This window comes from Falco punctatus (genome assembly GCF_963210335.1).
Source record: "Falco punctatus genome assembly, chromosome: 9".
In the NCBI taxonomy this organism is placed as follows: Eukaryota; Metazoa; Chordata; class Aves; order Falconiformes; family Falconidae; genus Falco; species Falco punctatus.
In genome coordinates, this window is record NC_137589.1 from 65,808 (window position 1) to 81,907 (window position 16,100).

Genomic DNA, 16,100 nt, shown 5'->3' on the forward strand with positions numbered 1-16,100 from the left:
AGATTGGTCTGTAAAGTTACATTTTTAAATTTAAAATATTTTTAAGATACTTTTTGTGAGGTTCTTTTCCATGCAACATTTAGTTAAAATCTGAAACTCACTGGCACACTATAACAAAAGTCTGCATGCATTCAAAGAGTCAAATGAGGCAAATTCACGACAGAAAACATGTCAAAGATTATTAAAAACACAGGTACTGGAACAGAGCCAGATGCTTAAGGTTGCTGGTCATGAGCTGTTAGAAGCTTAGGGGATTCGTTACTGAGGAAATAACTGCAACACCATGTTCTGAATGCTTCTTGAGCCTTTTACTGTTCATCTGTCAAAGGAAAGCTAACTGGCTAGACCTTTTATCTGATCTAGTTACATTCTTATGTTGTTCAGTAAGTACTAGATTTTCATCAGAAGCAGAGATTGAGAAGAGATACACTAAGCCATTATTTTTTTGGCAAGAAGTAATGACAGCATGAACAACAGATGAATTCTGTCATCGGATATTTATCATCTGCTGTCTTCTGCTCTCCCTAAAACACTTACTTGCACTCCTTAGTAGTTTTACTGCTGCAGTGATTTCATTATGAGTGTTTTCTAGGAACATATAATAAAAACTAAAATAAAAATAGATTGATTTGTGGACACCAGTGACCGCCATTCCTCAGGGCTCAGTATTGGGACCAGCACTGTTTAACATTTTTGTCAGCACCATGGGTACTGGGATTGAGTGCACCCTCAGCAAGTTTACCAACACCACCAAGCTGTGTGGTGCGGTTGACACACTGGAAGGAAGGGATGCCATCCATGGGGACCTTGACAAGCTTGAGAGGTGGGCCCATGCAAACCTCATGAAGTTCAATAAGGCCAAGTGTGAGGTCCTGCACGTGCGTCAGGGCAATCCCAAACACAAATGCAGGTTGGGTGGAGAATGGATTGAGATTGAGAGCAGCCCTAAGAAGGATGCAGGGGTATTGGTGGATGAGAAACTCAACATGACTTGGCAATGTGTGTTTGCAGCCCAGAAAGCCAATTGTTTCCTGGGCTGCATCAAAAGCCACGTGGCCAGCAGGTTGAGGGATGCGATTCTCCCCCTCTACACTGCTCTCATGAGACCCCACCTGCAGTACTGCATCCAGCCCTAAGGCCCCCAGCATAAGAAGGACACGGACCTGTTGAAGTGAGTCCAGAGGAGGCCACGAAAATGATCAGAGGGCTGGAGCACCTCTCCTGTGGAGACAGGCTGAGAGAGTTGGGGTTGTTCAGCCTGGGGAATGTTCTGGGGACAGCTTACAGCAGCCTCCCAGTACATAAAGGGGCCTGCAAGAAAGTTGGAGAGGGACTTTTTACAAGGGCATGCAGTGATAAGACAAGGGAGAATGGTTTTAAGCTGAAAGAGGATAGATTTAGATTAGGTATTAGAGATAAATTCTTTACTGTGAATGAGGGTGGCGAAACACCATAACAGGTTGCCCAAAGCAGCTGTGGATGGCCCACCCCTGGAAGTGTTCAAGGCCAGTGTAAAAGAAGAGACTCGTACTCTCATGGGTTACTCTAGGTTTGCAGTTTTAATCGGTCCAGCAGCGTTGGGTCACCTCCGCACAGAGTGACAAGCTTACAAGATTTTCAGTCACGTATTTATAGTATCTACCTAGACATTACATAATCTCTTGATTCCACAATAAGTCTTCTATCAGTTCCTATCTTGACAGTTGGTTTCACAAATTGTTCCGTATCTTGATCACTTCGCTATTTTGCTTCTTCTTTCAAGGATGATTGCTTCAGGTTCCGTATGTCCCAGTTCTGAGTAATCGCAATAGACAATCTCCATCGTTTCAGCCTTCTAAAGGTCAGGGTTTCCTGTTCTAAAAAGCTCCTTTGAACTGTCAGGCATAATCTTATTAATATTAAACTTTTATTGTCTAGCATCTATCAGCTGACTGCGCTTGCAGTCCTGGTTTGGGCTATACAGGGGACAAAGCTGAGGTGTACAGCCTACAGCAGCATTGATCTAGCATTTTTCCTCCAACAGCCAGGCTGGATGTGGCTTGGAACAACCTGGTCTATTGGAAGGGGGTTTGGAACTAGATGGTTTTTAAGGTCCCTTCTGACCCAAACCATTCTATGAGTCTATGATTTAAACTTTTATTCAGAGAATTAAGAATGGAGATTAATTATTACAAGTTATCTGTTCATGATCAATTTCTAAACAAAAAGAATAACATGCATAATGTTTGTAGATAATACTTGCAGTTTGTCTAAATCTCTTTGCTGCCTTGAAATTTTGTTTGTCCCCTTTGATGCTGCTCTTTATGTGCGTTCATGGCTTTATGTTAGTATGCAGCTTGGGGGCAGATGGAATGTGTATCTAGTCTCCTCAGTCATACCTGAATTTCAGGTACATCATGAGATAGGTCAGCATCTGCAGTACAGATGGTGTGGTTGGCCTTTAGCTTCCCTGAGATACTTAGGGTAGAGCAAGGAAAGGAGCAACAGATGAGGAAGTATTACAGAAAAACATTTTTGTTCTTACATGTTAAAAATCACACTATAGAAAAGCCCTTTAAGAAGGATAAACTTGTAATGCATGATATGAGATGTTTGAATCTGTAAGCCAGTGCACAAGAGTCAGGAAGTAATTCTAATAAAAGTTAGCGCATATGGAACAAACCAATGGGTTTTTGAGGTCTGTATTATCCTCATTAGACTTACCTTGCCTGGAGGAGGGCTGAAATCATATACTGAAGATTTTGGACATATTTTCCAGTATGCCTCATCTATTCAAGGAAAGTGAAATAATTTATATAAAAGGCAACTGGAGTGTCAAGTAACCTCCCTGATGCACTTTCTTTTGACCATTTACAGGAGATGTTCTATTTTTAAAGTTTTAATTATGTTAGTTAATATAACTACCGTAATCTCTTTATTTGCACAAACAGAGGTGACTGTAGTGCCAGTAAAGGGTACACCAAGACCCTTCAGCTAAAGCTATCAGCAAGACACCAAAAAGCAAACCAGGAATACTTTGCTTCTACCTATAAGTTGTCAGGAGGCCTTAACTGTTGGGTTAATTGTTGAGTAACAACTGGGAGGATGAATATCTATTTCTTAATTTCCATATTTGAGTACCACAGTCATTCTGTATTGGGTTACTGCAGGAGCGGTCTGCAAACTGGGACCATGCGCGGGAATCAGTTAGCTGAGGGGAATGTGCTCGAGCTTGTCTAGACAACAATTAACATGATGAGGCATGTTTACAGAGCACAGGGGAGTGGGAGACGGATGGCGCCAAGGAAAGGTAACACCTTGTTGTTAATTGATGGTAGTTAACCACCAATCAGGGATTGCCTGGTATGCAGTGCTTAGCTTCAAGAACCAATTAGTTTGAAATGCGCAGCTTTTGAAAGTGTTTATAAACTCGTGTTTCTGTACAATAAACTGACATTTGCTTGCATCAAGCTGCGTCCCGTCTCTTCATTCGCCGCAAATTGGTGACCCCGACGTGATCCGTTTAAGGATCTAACGTGAAGGGCTTTCGAATCGCCTATCTGAGCGACATGCAGCGAATCCCACAGAACTTTGAATGATCTGCTGAAAGGAAGCAGGAGCCGGCTGAAATCCCTCCGGAGTTGAGAGGTGAGCTGTGGGAAATCCGTAATGGGGAATCAGGGTTCGTCCCCAGAAGGAGACGTTTATGAGCTTATGAAAGGTCTTCTTAATAAACATAAGAAAAATATCTCTGGGCAAGACCTTAAAGCAATGCTCAAGTGGGTGCAAGTAAATATGCCCGCAGTGACTGCATCTACAATTTTTACGCGGGAACTTTGGGACGACACAGGGGTGAAATTATGGGATTCTGCGACAAAAGGCAATATTGAGTCCCACCGTCTGCTTTCTTCATGGAGAGTTATTTTTGAGACTATGAAAGCAGAGGAAGGAGAGGAGGAGGAATCGCAAGCTCCTATAGCTCTTTCCTTATCAGCCTCTAAGTCACAGTGCTCTAGACCCCTGGGTGTCAATGCGGTGGGGTATCCGCCAGAAGAAGATCCTTTTGACCCAGGACCGATAGACTGTGAAAAAGAACCTGATTTATACCCTCCTGATCTACGTGATGTGTGGACAAAAATAAAGAAACAAGCCTTAAAGGAGGGGGATTTAGAAATGGCTAAAACTATAGTTGCTCCGGTCTTGTATTCTCAGGGTCGGGCAGGGGGAGCACGATGGGAGCCTCTTTCTTTTTCGGTTGTTAAAGAACTGCGCCGCACAGTCACAGAACATGGTATTTCTTCTCCCTATTTTATAAGTCTGTTATCTTCTGTGTTTGATACTTATATCATGACTCCTCGTGATTTGAAATCTTTAGCACGATTGCTATTAACCCCGACTCAGTATACGTTGTGGGAGTCGCATTGGAAAGGAGGATTGCAAGCACTCCTGCTCACGTATGTTAATCATAATGATCCTGTATTAGCTGCACTGACAATCGAACATCTTACGGGCACCGGTGCACATGTTGATCCGGTAGCGCAGGCTCAACACTGCCCCCGTGCGACTCTCGAGGCAATTAGAGAAGAGGCGAAAAAGGCTTTTTTCCAGGTTCCTGACGTACAAAAGCCACAAAAAGCCTTTACTAACATCACTCAGGAGTCTCGAGAACCTTATATGCAGTTTATTGATAGACTAAAACAGGCTTTGGAACGTCAAGTAGATAATGTGGAAGCTCGGGATATATTGCTAACAAAACTAGCTGTTGAAAATGCTAATGCTGATTGTAAAAGGCTATTGAAGGCTCTTCCCAACCCAAACCCCACTCTGGTGGAAATGGTGGAAGCATGTAACCGAATCGGTACGGTTGACCATAAGTTTGAAGCTATGGCTGCTGCTTTTGCAACGATGCGTGGTGTGGGGAATTGCTATGGTTGTGGTAAGCCTGGTCATCTAAAGAGAAATTGTCTTGCGCGGGCTGCGGGGAATAAACAACAACCTCCTGGTCCTGGAGTTTGTCCGACATGTCGGAAAGGGCGTCATTATGCTAATCAATGTCGATCTAAGTATGATTTCCAGGGACAACCGATACAGGGAAACCGACCGCGGAGCGCGGGGCAGCGACGCGCGCAGAAACAAGTGCCACAGCTGACATTTCAACAAGCTCGGAGAGAAGCACCGACACCTCAAGTCTCTGTCCAGCAACCTCAGGCAGCACAGGATTGGACCTGGCAACCTCACACACAGTAACGTTGCTCGATTCCTCGGTTCATTTATTATCAACAAATGTCAAAGGATCATTACCCCCTGATACACAGGCTCTATTAATTGGTAGATCTTCCACAACATTGTCTGGTCTATTTGTTTTACCAGGTGTTATTGACTCTGACAGTGTGGACGAAATCAAAATCATGGCATGGACTCCATTTCCACCCTGTACGATACCTCAAGGTAGTAGAATAGCGCAATTGATTCTGATCCCGGCAGGGGTAAGCTCTCTTACCACTGATCACCCTCTGCAGAGGAGAGGAGGTTTTGGTTCTACAGGGTTGCCTCACATTTTGTGGGTACAATCTATTTCTCCACAGCGACCTATGTATCAGTGTACCCTTATTTACAATGACCAACAAATAGCACTAAATGGGATCATTGACACTGGAGCTGATGTCACAGTAATTTCTCAAGCCAAATGGCCTCCACAATGGCCACTGACTAATGTCTCTCAGACACTGGCTGGGATAGGGGGGACTGGTAACAGTCGTCAGAGTTTGGAACTAATTCGAATTCAAGGACCAGAGGGACATGTGGCTTCTGTTAAACCTTTTGTGCTGCCTGTCCCTATGGTTTTGTGGGGACGTGATGTATTGTCACAATGGGGAATGTCCATCCGTACACATTTTTAGATGGGGCCATTGAAGTGCGTGACACCCTGAAAATAACCTGGAAAACTGATGTTCCTATTTGGGTGGATCAATGGCCCCTTCCTTTGGAAAAACTTCGCGCACTTCAAAACTTAGTCTCAGAACAACTGTCCAAAGGACATATTGTACCCTCTACCAGCCCATGGAATTCACCAGTTTTTGTTATTAAAAAACAAACTGGCAAGTGGCGCTTGCTCCATGATCTCAGAAAAATTAATGATGCTATGGAAGATATGGGAGCCCTCCAACCTGGGCTCCCGTCTCCAACTATGATCCCTCGAGATTGGCATCTAACTGTCATAGATCTTAAAGATTGTTTTTTCAGTATCCCATTGCATCTAGATGATACCCCGAAATTTGCCTTTTCCATTCCAAGCATCAACATGCAAGCTCCGTTGCAGAGATATCAGTGGGTTTTACTGCCACAAGGTATGAAAAATAGCCCTACAATGTGTCAATGGTACGTTGCAAAAATACTCAGTCCTGTCCGAAATGCTATGCCTACTGTGTTATTGTATCATTATATGGATGACCTTTTAGTGGCAGCACAACATCATGAAGTCATGGAGAAAGCTGTAGCCCTTGTCACAGATGCCGTGAATTCGGCAGGTCTCTCTATAGCACCAGAAAAGGTCCAGAAGTTTCCCCCTTGGAAATATCTGGGCTGGCGAATAAGAGCACACACTATTGTTCCTCAACCATTGCAGATCAATACCAATGTAAGAAACCTGCATGATGCACAAAAATTACTGGGAACAATAAATTGGGTTCGACCATTATTGGGAATTTCTAATACAGACTTGGGTCCTTTGTTTGACCTACTAAAAGGGGACACTAATCTTTGTTCTCCACGTAGTCTTAACTCTGAAGCAGATACATCTTTACAAAAGGTTGCCTCAGCTATCGCTTCTCGACAGGCCCACCGATGGGCTCCTGAACTACCTTTTTACTTGATTATTTTAAACCCTGCACGACAGCCTCATGCCCTGATATTTCAATGGGACCTTCAGAACTCAGACCCCCTGTTAATTATTGAATGGATCTTTTTACCTAACCAGTCTACAAAAACTATTTTGACACAACATGAAATGTTTGCCTCTCTGATTGTTAAAGCTAGATCACGCCTGTTAACCTTATCAGGGAAGGATTTTGTCTGTATTTGTCTACCAATAACAACAGTATACTTACAATGGCTTTATCAGCAATCAGACACCTTTGCTATGGCACTTGCTGACTATACAGGTCAAATAACTTCCCATCCACCTTCACACAAACTGTTTAACATTGATTTTTGTCTGATGTTAAAACCCAGAAGAAGCGAACAACCCTTACAGGCACTTACTGTCTTTACAGATGGATCAGGCAAATCACATAAATCTGTTCTTCTATGGTGGGATGATCAACGGAGACAATGGGATTCGGACATAGAGACAGTCTCCGGTTCACCTCAAATAGTAGAACTGAATGCAGTTGTTCGTGTTTTCCGAAAATGGAACGTACCATTCAATCTTGTTACTGATTCTGCTTATGTTGCAGGTATTGTTACACGAGCTGAAGCTTCTGTGCTGCGAAATGTTTCACATTCACAACTTTTTACTCTGTTACAGGAACTTATTTTCCTTTTGGACTCTCGATCTGCACCTTATTTTGTTCTGCATATTAGGTCTCATACCTCACTACCTGGTTTTCTTGCAGAAGGTAACCGACGAGCTGATCTATTGACGTTACCAGTTCAAGTACTGCCAGACCGTATTGCACAAGCTAAACTGAGTCACTCCTTTTTCCATCAAAATGCTGGAGCTCTTAAATGACAGTTTGACCTTACTTCTCACCAAGCATCAAATATTATTGCTGTCTGTCCTGATTGTCAAAAACATTCTTTCCCATCAATTGCTGCAGGAGTTAACCCTAGAGGATTACAAAGCCTACAATTATGGCAAACAGATGTCACACATTATTCTGAATTTGGTAACCTTAAATATATCCACTCTTCCATTGATACATTTTCAGGTGCCTTGTTTGCCTCTTGTCACACAGGGGAAAAGGCACGAGATGTTCGTAGACATTTAATGCGTGCTTTTGCTACATTGGGTATTCCCTTAAAGATAAAGACAGATAATGGTCCAGCTTATGTTTCAACAACTATAAAAACCTTTTTTGCCCTATGGGGCATAACTCATATTACTGGCATTCCTCATTCCCCCACCGGTCAATCTCTCATTGAACGGTCTCATCAGTCTCTAAAACGTTTATTACAACAACAAAAAGGGGGAATGGGAATGGCTATTCCGGAGGAACGGTTACAGAAAGCATTGTATGTTTTTAATTTTTTGAATTGTTCTTTAATAGATAACAACCCACCGATAGTTCGACATTTCACTGCAAATGCCTCCTTCGAGGCACGAGTTAAAGCCCCAGTATTGGTCCGAGATCCAGAAACAGGTAAAATTATGGGACCATATCCTCTTGTTACATGGGGAAAAGGTTATGCTTGTGTCTCTACAGAAAAAGGACCTAGATGGATCCCAGCGAAGAATGTAAGACCTTTCCGTGAACCTTTACCGCAGACAACTGATAGCGACACTGACCCTACAGAATGAAATACAAACTGTGTGAGGATTACTGTTTTGCATTAATGTTAGATACCCAAAATCAGGACATAGAATATAGATTTTGCTTTTTACAGCGCCTAGAACGAACACTATCACCCTGGATCAAACCACTTAACAAAGGTAATACTCTTGGACTAAGCATGGGAACAGGACAACTCACAGGACAACTGGGACAATGATTCCATTGACACTGATGAGGGGAATGGAGGATTCATAATGAGAGAACAACTAGGTATTGTGAAGGAGAATAGGAAAGATAAACATGATTATTTAGTGTTTAATAGGTGTCTGCACAGTTGTAGAGATATATAGCTATGTAACTACATGAATGATTCCTGCCCTGAGCCTGGTGGCGCATACAGCTGCGGTTTGTGTCCTGGCTCAGAGATGTAAATAGGGGCTTCTCTGTTATGGTAAAGTGTCTCTCTTTGCATAAAAAAGAGGGAATGAAGGGAATGACCCCAGAGGTATGTTCAGAGAAGGCATGCTATGTTTCGGACTTTTTGACTGAACCAGTTCTTGTTTGGTGTGCCCTTCCACCTATGTATAATATTAATCCAAAAGAAGATGATATTGTTTACACTTTGTCGATAATTGTTTTTCTGTAGATGTTAAAGTAGTAGGAGGCTATGATGGGAATGTGTCGCAGCGGTTCTTATCTTACCCAGAGTAACAGCAGGGAAAGCATTAAAGAGTTAAATCACCTTGTTTGGTAGGCAGTTGAGAATGTGAGTCAAAATTGCCACTGCTTTTTGTTGTTGCTTCAAGGACACGGCTGTGAGGATTTTGATGGCATGTGCTGCGTGGATTTTAGGCGCCCCACTGCAGCAACATGGTATCAAAATCTGAGAAAATTTCAGCCTTTTTTGGCATCCATTCACTCAATTGGCAGTATTGGTTGTTTGCTATTACCTTGGTTGCTGTCATGTTTGCAAGGGCCCTGCAGAACATGGCAAACCTGGTACTAGCTGTTCAAAAACAAACAGGGGCAATTGTAAAATTGTACGGAACAAAGACAGTGGGTTATTTTGACACTGATAATATGTCTCAGTTTTTTATTCTATTACTTATACCTTGTTTTTACTTGTTTGGTTTCAAAGGTTCTTTTTGTGCAACAGGAAGGGGGAGATGCAGGAGCGGTCTGCAAACTGGGACCATGCGCGGGAATCAGTTAGCTGAGGGGAATTTGCTCGAGCTTGTCTAGACAACAATTAACATGATGAGGCATGTTTGCAGAGCACAGGGGGGTGGGAGACGGATGGCGCCAAGGATGGCGCCGAGGAAAGGTAACACCTTGCTGTTGATTGCTGGTAGTTAACCACCAATCAGGGATTGCCTGGTATGCAGTGCTTAGCTTCAAGAACCAATTAGTTTGAAATGCGCAGCTTTTGAAAGTGTTTATAAACTCGTGTTTCTGTACAATAAACTGACATTTGCTTGCATCAAGCTGCGTCCCGTCTCTTCATTCGCCGCAGGTTACAATTTAAGAAAAGTCAGAAATTTTAGCTAAGTAAAATGTGACCATCCCTCGACTCTACACTTTTTAAAAATATAAACTGTTTTATTTAATCCCTTTCAGTTAATTTCCAAATTAATTCAAATGGTTGATTTTAAATTGATCTTTTTTGTTTGCTTGTTTCCTTTCTGTATTTTCCTGGTCATTTTACTATGAAATAATTCATAAATTTTTATATCACAATGTGACCACTTTTCATTATGTAGCAGTTAGTAGTTTTAAATTAAATTTGGGGGTAATACAGCAAGACTCTTAGCACAAGTATTTAATGAGGATGAATAATAATAGGAGTAATTGGAGACCTTTATGTTATTGTGGTGCCATTTTGGGTGTTAAGCTACATTTCAGGAGTGCTTCTTCCTGAGCCAGTATATGTAGAGCTTCCACATCTTGATTTTTATGTTAGGAGACAGGCCTACCTGTGTCCGGGATTCTGCCAATGGACATAAATAAGTGGCTGGACTGTAGCTGAGTCATGCACCAAGAGGTTTATTGTACAAACATTGTAAGCATATCATGGTAAGTCACAGTGAGCCATTGCCATAACTACCTAACATAATTTAGACATGACCAATGCGTTGCTTTCTGCTTCAGAAATCGCCATAGGGTTACTATAGGGTTTTCTTTCCTTGCCTACCTGAAGTTTTCAGAGTATTTTTATTTCTGTTTATTAACATTCACACAAGCAAGACAGCTACTTAATTTCAGTAGACTGTGTGGACTACCTAGGAGTAGGTAGGAGAACAGGTATAGAACAGGAAGGAGTCTACTGCTGAATCCTTTACATGCCCATGTATATATTTGTAATGTTTCCAATGCTGCATAAATGTATGCAGCATGTGTGACTTGGTAGCTGGGCCTGCAGCATAAGAATTTCTTGCACTTACCACTTGTATTGTCACCCTTACGGCCTCTCCTAATACTCATCTTTCATTCAGCTAAGGGTGACCACAAGAAATGTCTTTGGAAACTCCCCAGCAATGCTGCACTTCAGAATGGTGTGTTCTGTCTGTCAGTATAGAACCAGTACAGAGTTTCAATGTAGCTCAAAGTCCAAAGGGCTTAGGTTTAAAATTGTATTTATATATGTAAGCCTTTATATTGTCTTCATTACTATGGTGATTTACCTCATAGAATCTGCCATGAGTAAGCAGTTGGGAGGAAACCATGGAGGCCTGAACGCTTCAGTAGGTATGTCTTGATGTCAGCCCAGTCAGGGAGCTACCAGGTCTTTTGGACTGTATCTCTTTTCTGCACTGTTGTTCTCTGAAGATTTACTTTTTCCTATCATAAAATTGTGCCTGGTTACATACAGTGAAATGAGTACCAGAAGATAATTGTTCATACCCTAGCCTACGGCTTCTTTCTGCATGGGCAGTTACGATCCAAATGTCCTGTGGCATTTTGTCCTGCCCGAGCCCAAAGCTTCAGCTGCTGGTGCTGTTGGCCTTATTCCAGGTGTCCTGTTGGCAGCTCTGTAAGACAGGGCCAAAAATTACTGGTGACAGTGTTACTGAAATCTCAGAATTAAAAACTTATCAACACCAATGTGACATAGATAAGCAGACACTTCTTTATTGACAGCCGGGTGCGTGAGTGAGTCCTCTCATGATTAATGCACACCAAGCTTCAAAATCATATACCTCATATAGAACTTATTCATACATATTCATGAGGTATTCATGCATAAACATAGTATTTACCAAAAATCATTAACATACTCTCACTTTGTATGTTAATCAGCTTTTCAGTCCTTCACGCCTGTGCAAATTCTTCCAAGAAATCTGGGCAGGAGTCTCTGGGACATGGGCAGTGGTCATGGGCCATAGGGCTTCCTCATGGTGTACTTTTCACCTGTTGCCTGGTATGTGATGGTCTTGCAAGTTTGCAGTGTTCTTATTGGTCTGAGATAATTTATGTCCTTGTTGTGATGTGAATAAGCTGTAAATAATATGGTCAAGTTTGTATTCATAAACCAGTATTCATTTTAATGCATAAATAAGCTTGTAATTGTATAGCAACAAAGGGGTTAAAATGTCTGAAAGATCATATAGACTGTTCTGGCAAGAAAGTTGCAAATCTCTGCAAGGGGAGCTGTCCTCCTTATCCGCAAAGCAAGCTGCCCTACCAAGGAGATAACGGGACAGCTGGATGTCCTTGAGTAAAATTACAAGGGGTATTGTAAAAACCCTGGGAAAGATTTCTACAAGTCTGCCAACTCATCACTTTTGAGACTTAAGGTGAAAAGTACACCATGAGGAAGACCTACCGCCTTCCTCCCATAGACCACTGCCCACATTCTAAAGACCCCGGCCCACAATTTTTGGAAGAATCTGCGCAAGCGTGAAAGACTGATAAGCTAATTAGCATACAAAGCGAGGGTAGGCGGGTTCAGGTAATGAATATGTATAGGCATTAATGGAATATTCATTGTTTCATTATAGAAATATAAGATAATCTGCCCCTCTGGTGTGTACAATTGGTGGAAGGATCCCCTGTACACCCGGCGCCAACAATAAAGAATACTTAATCACTAAGAAATTCTGAAGACGTTCTTTGAAACAGTTGATCAACTGTTTCTTCTTCTTCTTTTAGTCGCTCCCTCTAGATAACTTATGAACAGGCCCCTTGTTAGAGAAAGTTAGAGAAACAGACTCCTTCTTTCATTAGTTATTTTATTAATTATTTCTTTCAAACTATGGTTACATGACCTAATTACTATACCTACATTCTTTGTGTAAATATATTTACACTTAACTTATTGTCCCTATTCCATACAATTTCTTTATATCAATTATTAAAGTTCACGATTTCTTGGCAGGTAACTACAAGTTGTTTCATGCAGTTGCTCTCGGTTCTTGGCCTTGGTAGAGAACTGTACAGAGGATTTCATAGCAGCTTTTGTTGTGCAACTACTAGTTTCATTAAAATATATTTCTTATTCCTCTATATTTCTATTAAAATGATTTTATAAAATCAAATAAAGTTAATTAATTCTAACCATTAGCAAATCTGTAACAACAACATTTCTTAGCAATACTTTTATCGACAGGAAGCTATCAATCGTTGCCTTTGTTAACCGAGCTGTGGCTGTCTTGAGAAGTGATTTTATACATGGTGTGCTTAATAATGAAAGCGTGCATTACACGCTTAAATGCACTGATTGCTAGGGTAAGCAAGAGATCTGTGCCATGGCATCAGCCGCAGCAGTAACGCTGCTAACAGCAGCAGCCTGCTTTCCCAGCGAAAGATGTTTCTACCTGCCGTGCAGGCCGCTACATCTCCCCTGCGCTCGTGTACGCCTGGTACCGCGGCTGTTTGCAGCGGGGCTGCTGCGGGGCGCTGCGGCTGCTCCTCCCGCGGCCGCCCTTGCTCTCCCGCCCGGCGCCGCGACTGGCGGCACCCCCAAGCCGGGGCTGCGGGCGCGGATCCCGCCGGGCAACCTTTGTCCCCCCGCGTGAGGCCGCCGGCCATGTCGTGGCGGCGCTGCTGGGATACGCGTCGGAGGGGCAGCGGCAGCCCTGGGAGTGGGCGGGGGCGGGGCAGCGGCGGGAGCGCGGGCGGCCGCCGTGTCCTCGCGTCTCCGGGCGGCAGCTTTCCGCAGCCGTTTCGGCGGAGCTTTCTGGAGGTGTCGTTGCAGAGAGCTGACCCTCGTCTCTTGGGGTGAAGCGTAGGCCCTGGCACCTGCGCCCCCCCCCGCGGATCTAGGCGCTGCGTGGGGAGGCGCGGCGGGCGGCGGCGCCATGGACGCGGTCGTGAGGGAGCGGCTCTTCGCGGCAGAGCGCGGCGGAGGTGAGGGGCCGGCGGCGGGATTCTGCCCGGCTTAAGTGAAATCAGAATCGCACTTTAAACACGGAAACGGCTCGATCTTAATCTGTTTCTCTGAATATATGGAAAACGTTATTTCTCTGAATGCTTCAAACGTGCTTTTCGCCTATGAAAAGAACTAACAGCTATACTGTCCTTAATTTAATCTAGTTTTCTTCCAGTTGAGTTTACTTCATATAATAGATTTAATGATCTGATAAATAATTTCTGTGTCAACAGAAAGCGAACTGTCGAGTTCAGGGGGTTGTGAATCGGGCCATCAGAGTGGTTCTTGTGTGCTAACATCAGTGATTTCAAATTGCCTCTCAAATTGCCAACTCTGAGAGAGAGTTAATACTTCATCTGGCAACTGTGGCAGACTTTGAAGGACATTTGATACTGTTTTCCTTAAACATTTGTAATTTATTTCTGTAAAGGAGAAGCAGGATGCCAGGTAGTTAATTTGAAATATGGTAGTTGTATCAGTCAACCTTGAAGCATGAATTATCTGTTACATTCTTTATTTCTTTTTTATTTCAGATGTTCAGGCTTTGAAGAATGCTTATGAGTTGATCAAATCAGCCAGTCAAGGAAAATCTGCACTTGATTCATCAGATATCTTCAGCACTGACTTACACGTTTCATGTGCTGAACAAGCACTTCAGGTTTGTAATTTAGGCACTTTATCTGTATTGAATAAAAACATTTATATGACATACTGTACTCACATTTACAGTTACTACTTACAAATACTCTCAAAAGTACTTCTGAAAAGTATTACACTTCTGTTTTGGGAGAACAGTTGTTTAAACATGCATTTTCAGTTAAAACTTGACCTTTAAATTACCACTTCTTTGTAGTCTGTGAAATATGGCTTGTGAAGTTTGTAATTAGACCAAAATATGGAAGGTATACCATAGTAATATGAAATAGTTTGGCATGTCTGCTTTTTCTCTTTATGGAGAACTAATGTTTGCAGTGTGGTTATGACTGCAGAAAACGTGTGTGTGAACAGTCCCTACTGGGCAGAAGAGGAAAAGGTAACATTCTTATTATGAAAAATTATTGCTAATTGAGCAGACTTCTGTAAAATGTGGTAGAGGTTCCACATTTTGAAGGATTTTTAAGTTTTCAATCCATGGATACAGGTGATTGGATTTCAAGCAGAGAGTTTCTAATAAAACAATTACTTTTTTTCCCCAAGCTGCAAGCCACTCAAATTCTGTCATCTGAAAATGCAGGTGCAGCACTGACATCCATATAAAATCCTGAAGGCTAATATTCATCCTTTTAAAAGAATTGTAGCCTTTATCTTAACAATTCTGTTAATGGCTATTAAAAAAGTAAACAATTTTTGTATACTGTATGTTTTGTATGACTGACTCATTAGCTTTGTTAAATAAAAGAGCTATTTTTCTGTACATTTGGAATGATGAAAGTCTACCTTTAAGTTTTAATGAATCTTAATGGGTTTGTACCAGATCTGATGTGCACGTTTACGGAATATTGTTTGCATACTGGTTTGCGGTTAGATGTTAATCTTTGAGTAGGCATGCGTTTTTAAAAAGTAACAGTTCTTAATTAAGTATTTGTTGCATTTTTTAAATATTAAAATGCTTTTTTTGGTATTAGCTGGGATATCGAGAAATGAGCAGTGACTGTCTACAGATGTATTTTAAAGGAGGATTTCCTAAAAACCAGTTTCTTGGCAGAGCGTATTTGTGCCAAGGGCAGCTGCACACTCCACTCTCTACAGATAATTTGGTGAGAAGTTACAAAGTTTGCATTACATTAATCCAATGTTTAAGAGTATTTCTTCCTAGGTTTTTATGTATTGCTTTCTATTATTTAAAAAAAAGGGTTATCAGGACTGTTGGAAAAATCAAAGGAAAATACATTAATGGGTAGTTTGGGAATAAACAAAACCTACCAACTGAATTAAATTAATATTGCTAATACTTTGGCAAGGAAAACAAAAGAATGCTTGCAAAAATTTTCAGATGATTGATTGTTTTAAAGTCAACCTTTTCACTTTTTGCATCAGTATGATACTTTCAGAGCAAATTTAGCTGTAAATGGTAAAACAATTGCCGGTTTTATTCAGGATCACGCTAAGCATTTCAGACTTACAGCAAACTGAGGAGTAAAGAGGCCCTTTGAGAGGTTGTGCAGTGCATTTCTCTTCTTTGGCAGTGTTCTTCCACCACTGGATCGGTAACCTTTCCATGTAGCACTTTGGATGCGGATTTTTGAAATGAGAGATGAAGC

General features: G+C 41.9%; 1 protein-coding gene across 18 annotated transcripts in view; it reads left to right on the top strand.

Annotated features, from left to right (window-relative positions):
• Window positions 1-12,604: 12,604 nt before the first annotated feature.
• CFAP46 (cilia and flagella associated protein 46) overlaps window positions 12,605-16,100 on the top strand; it is a 93,497-nt gene continuing 90,001 nt past the window's right edge. For all 18 annotated transcript variants that reach the window (XR_013930439.1, XR_013930440.1, XR_013930441.1 and 15 more), the window contains exons 1-3: window positions 12,605-13,817; window positions 14,373-14,497; window positions 15,465-15,596. Coding sequence is in view for 6 of the 18 variants with exons in the window: in XM_080401911.1 (XP_080258037.1) it covers window positions 13,769-13,817; window positions 14,373-14,497; window positions 15,465-15,596 (306 nt within the window). In the remaining 12 variants the exon portion in view is untranslated. The remainder of the gene's footprint in view (window positions 13,818-14,372; window positions 14,498-15,464; window positions 15,597-16,100) is intronic.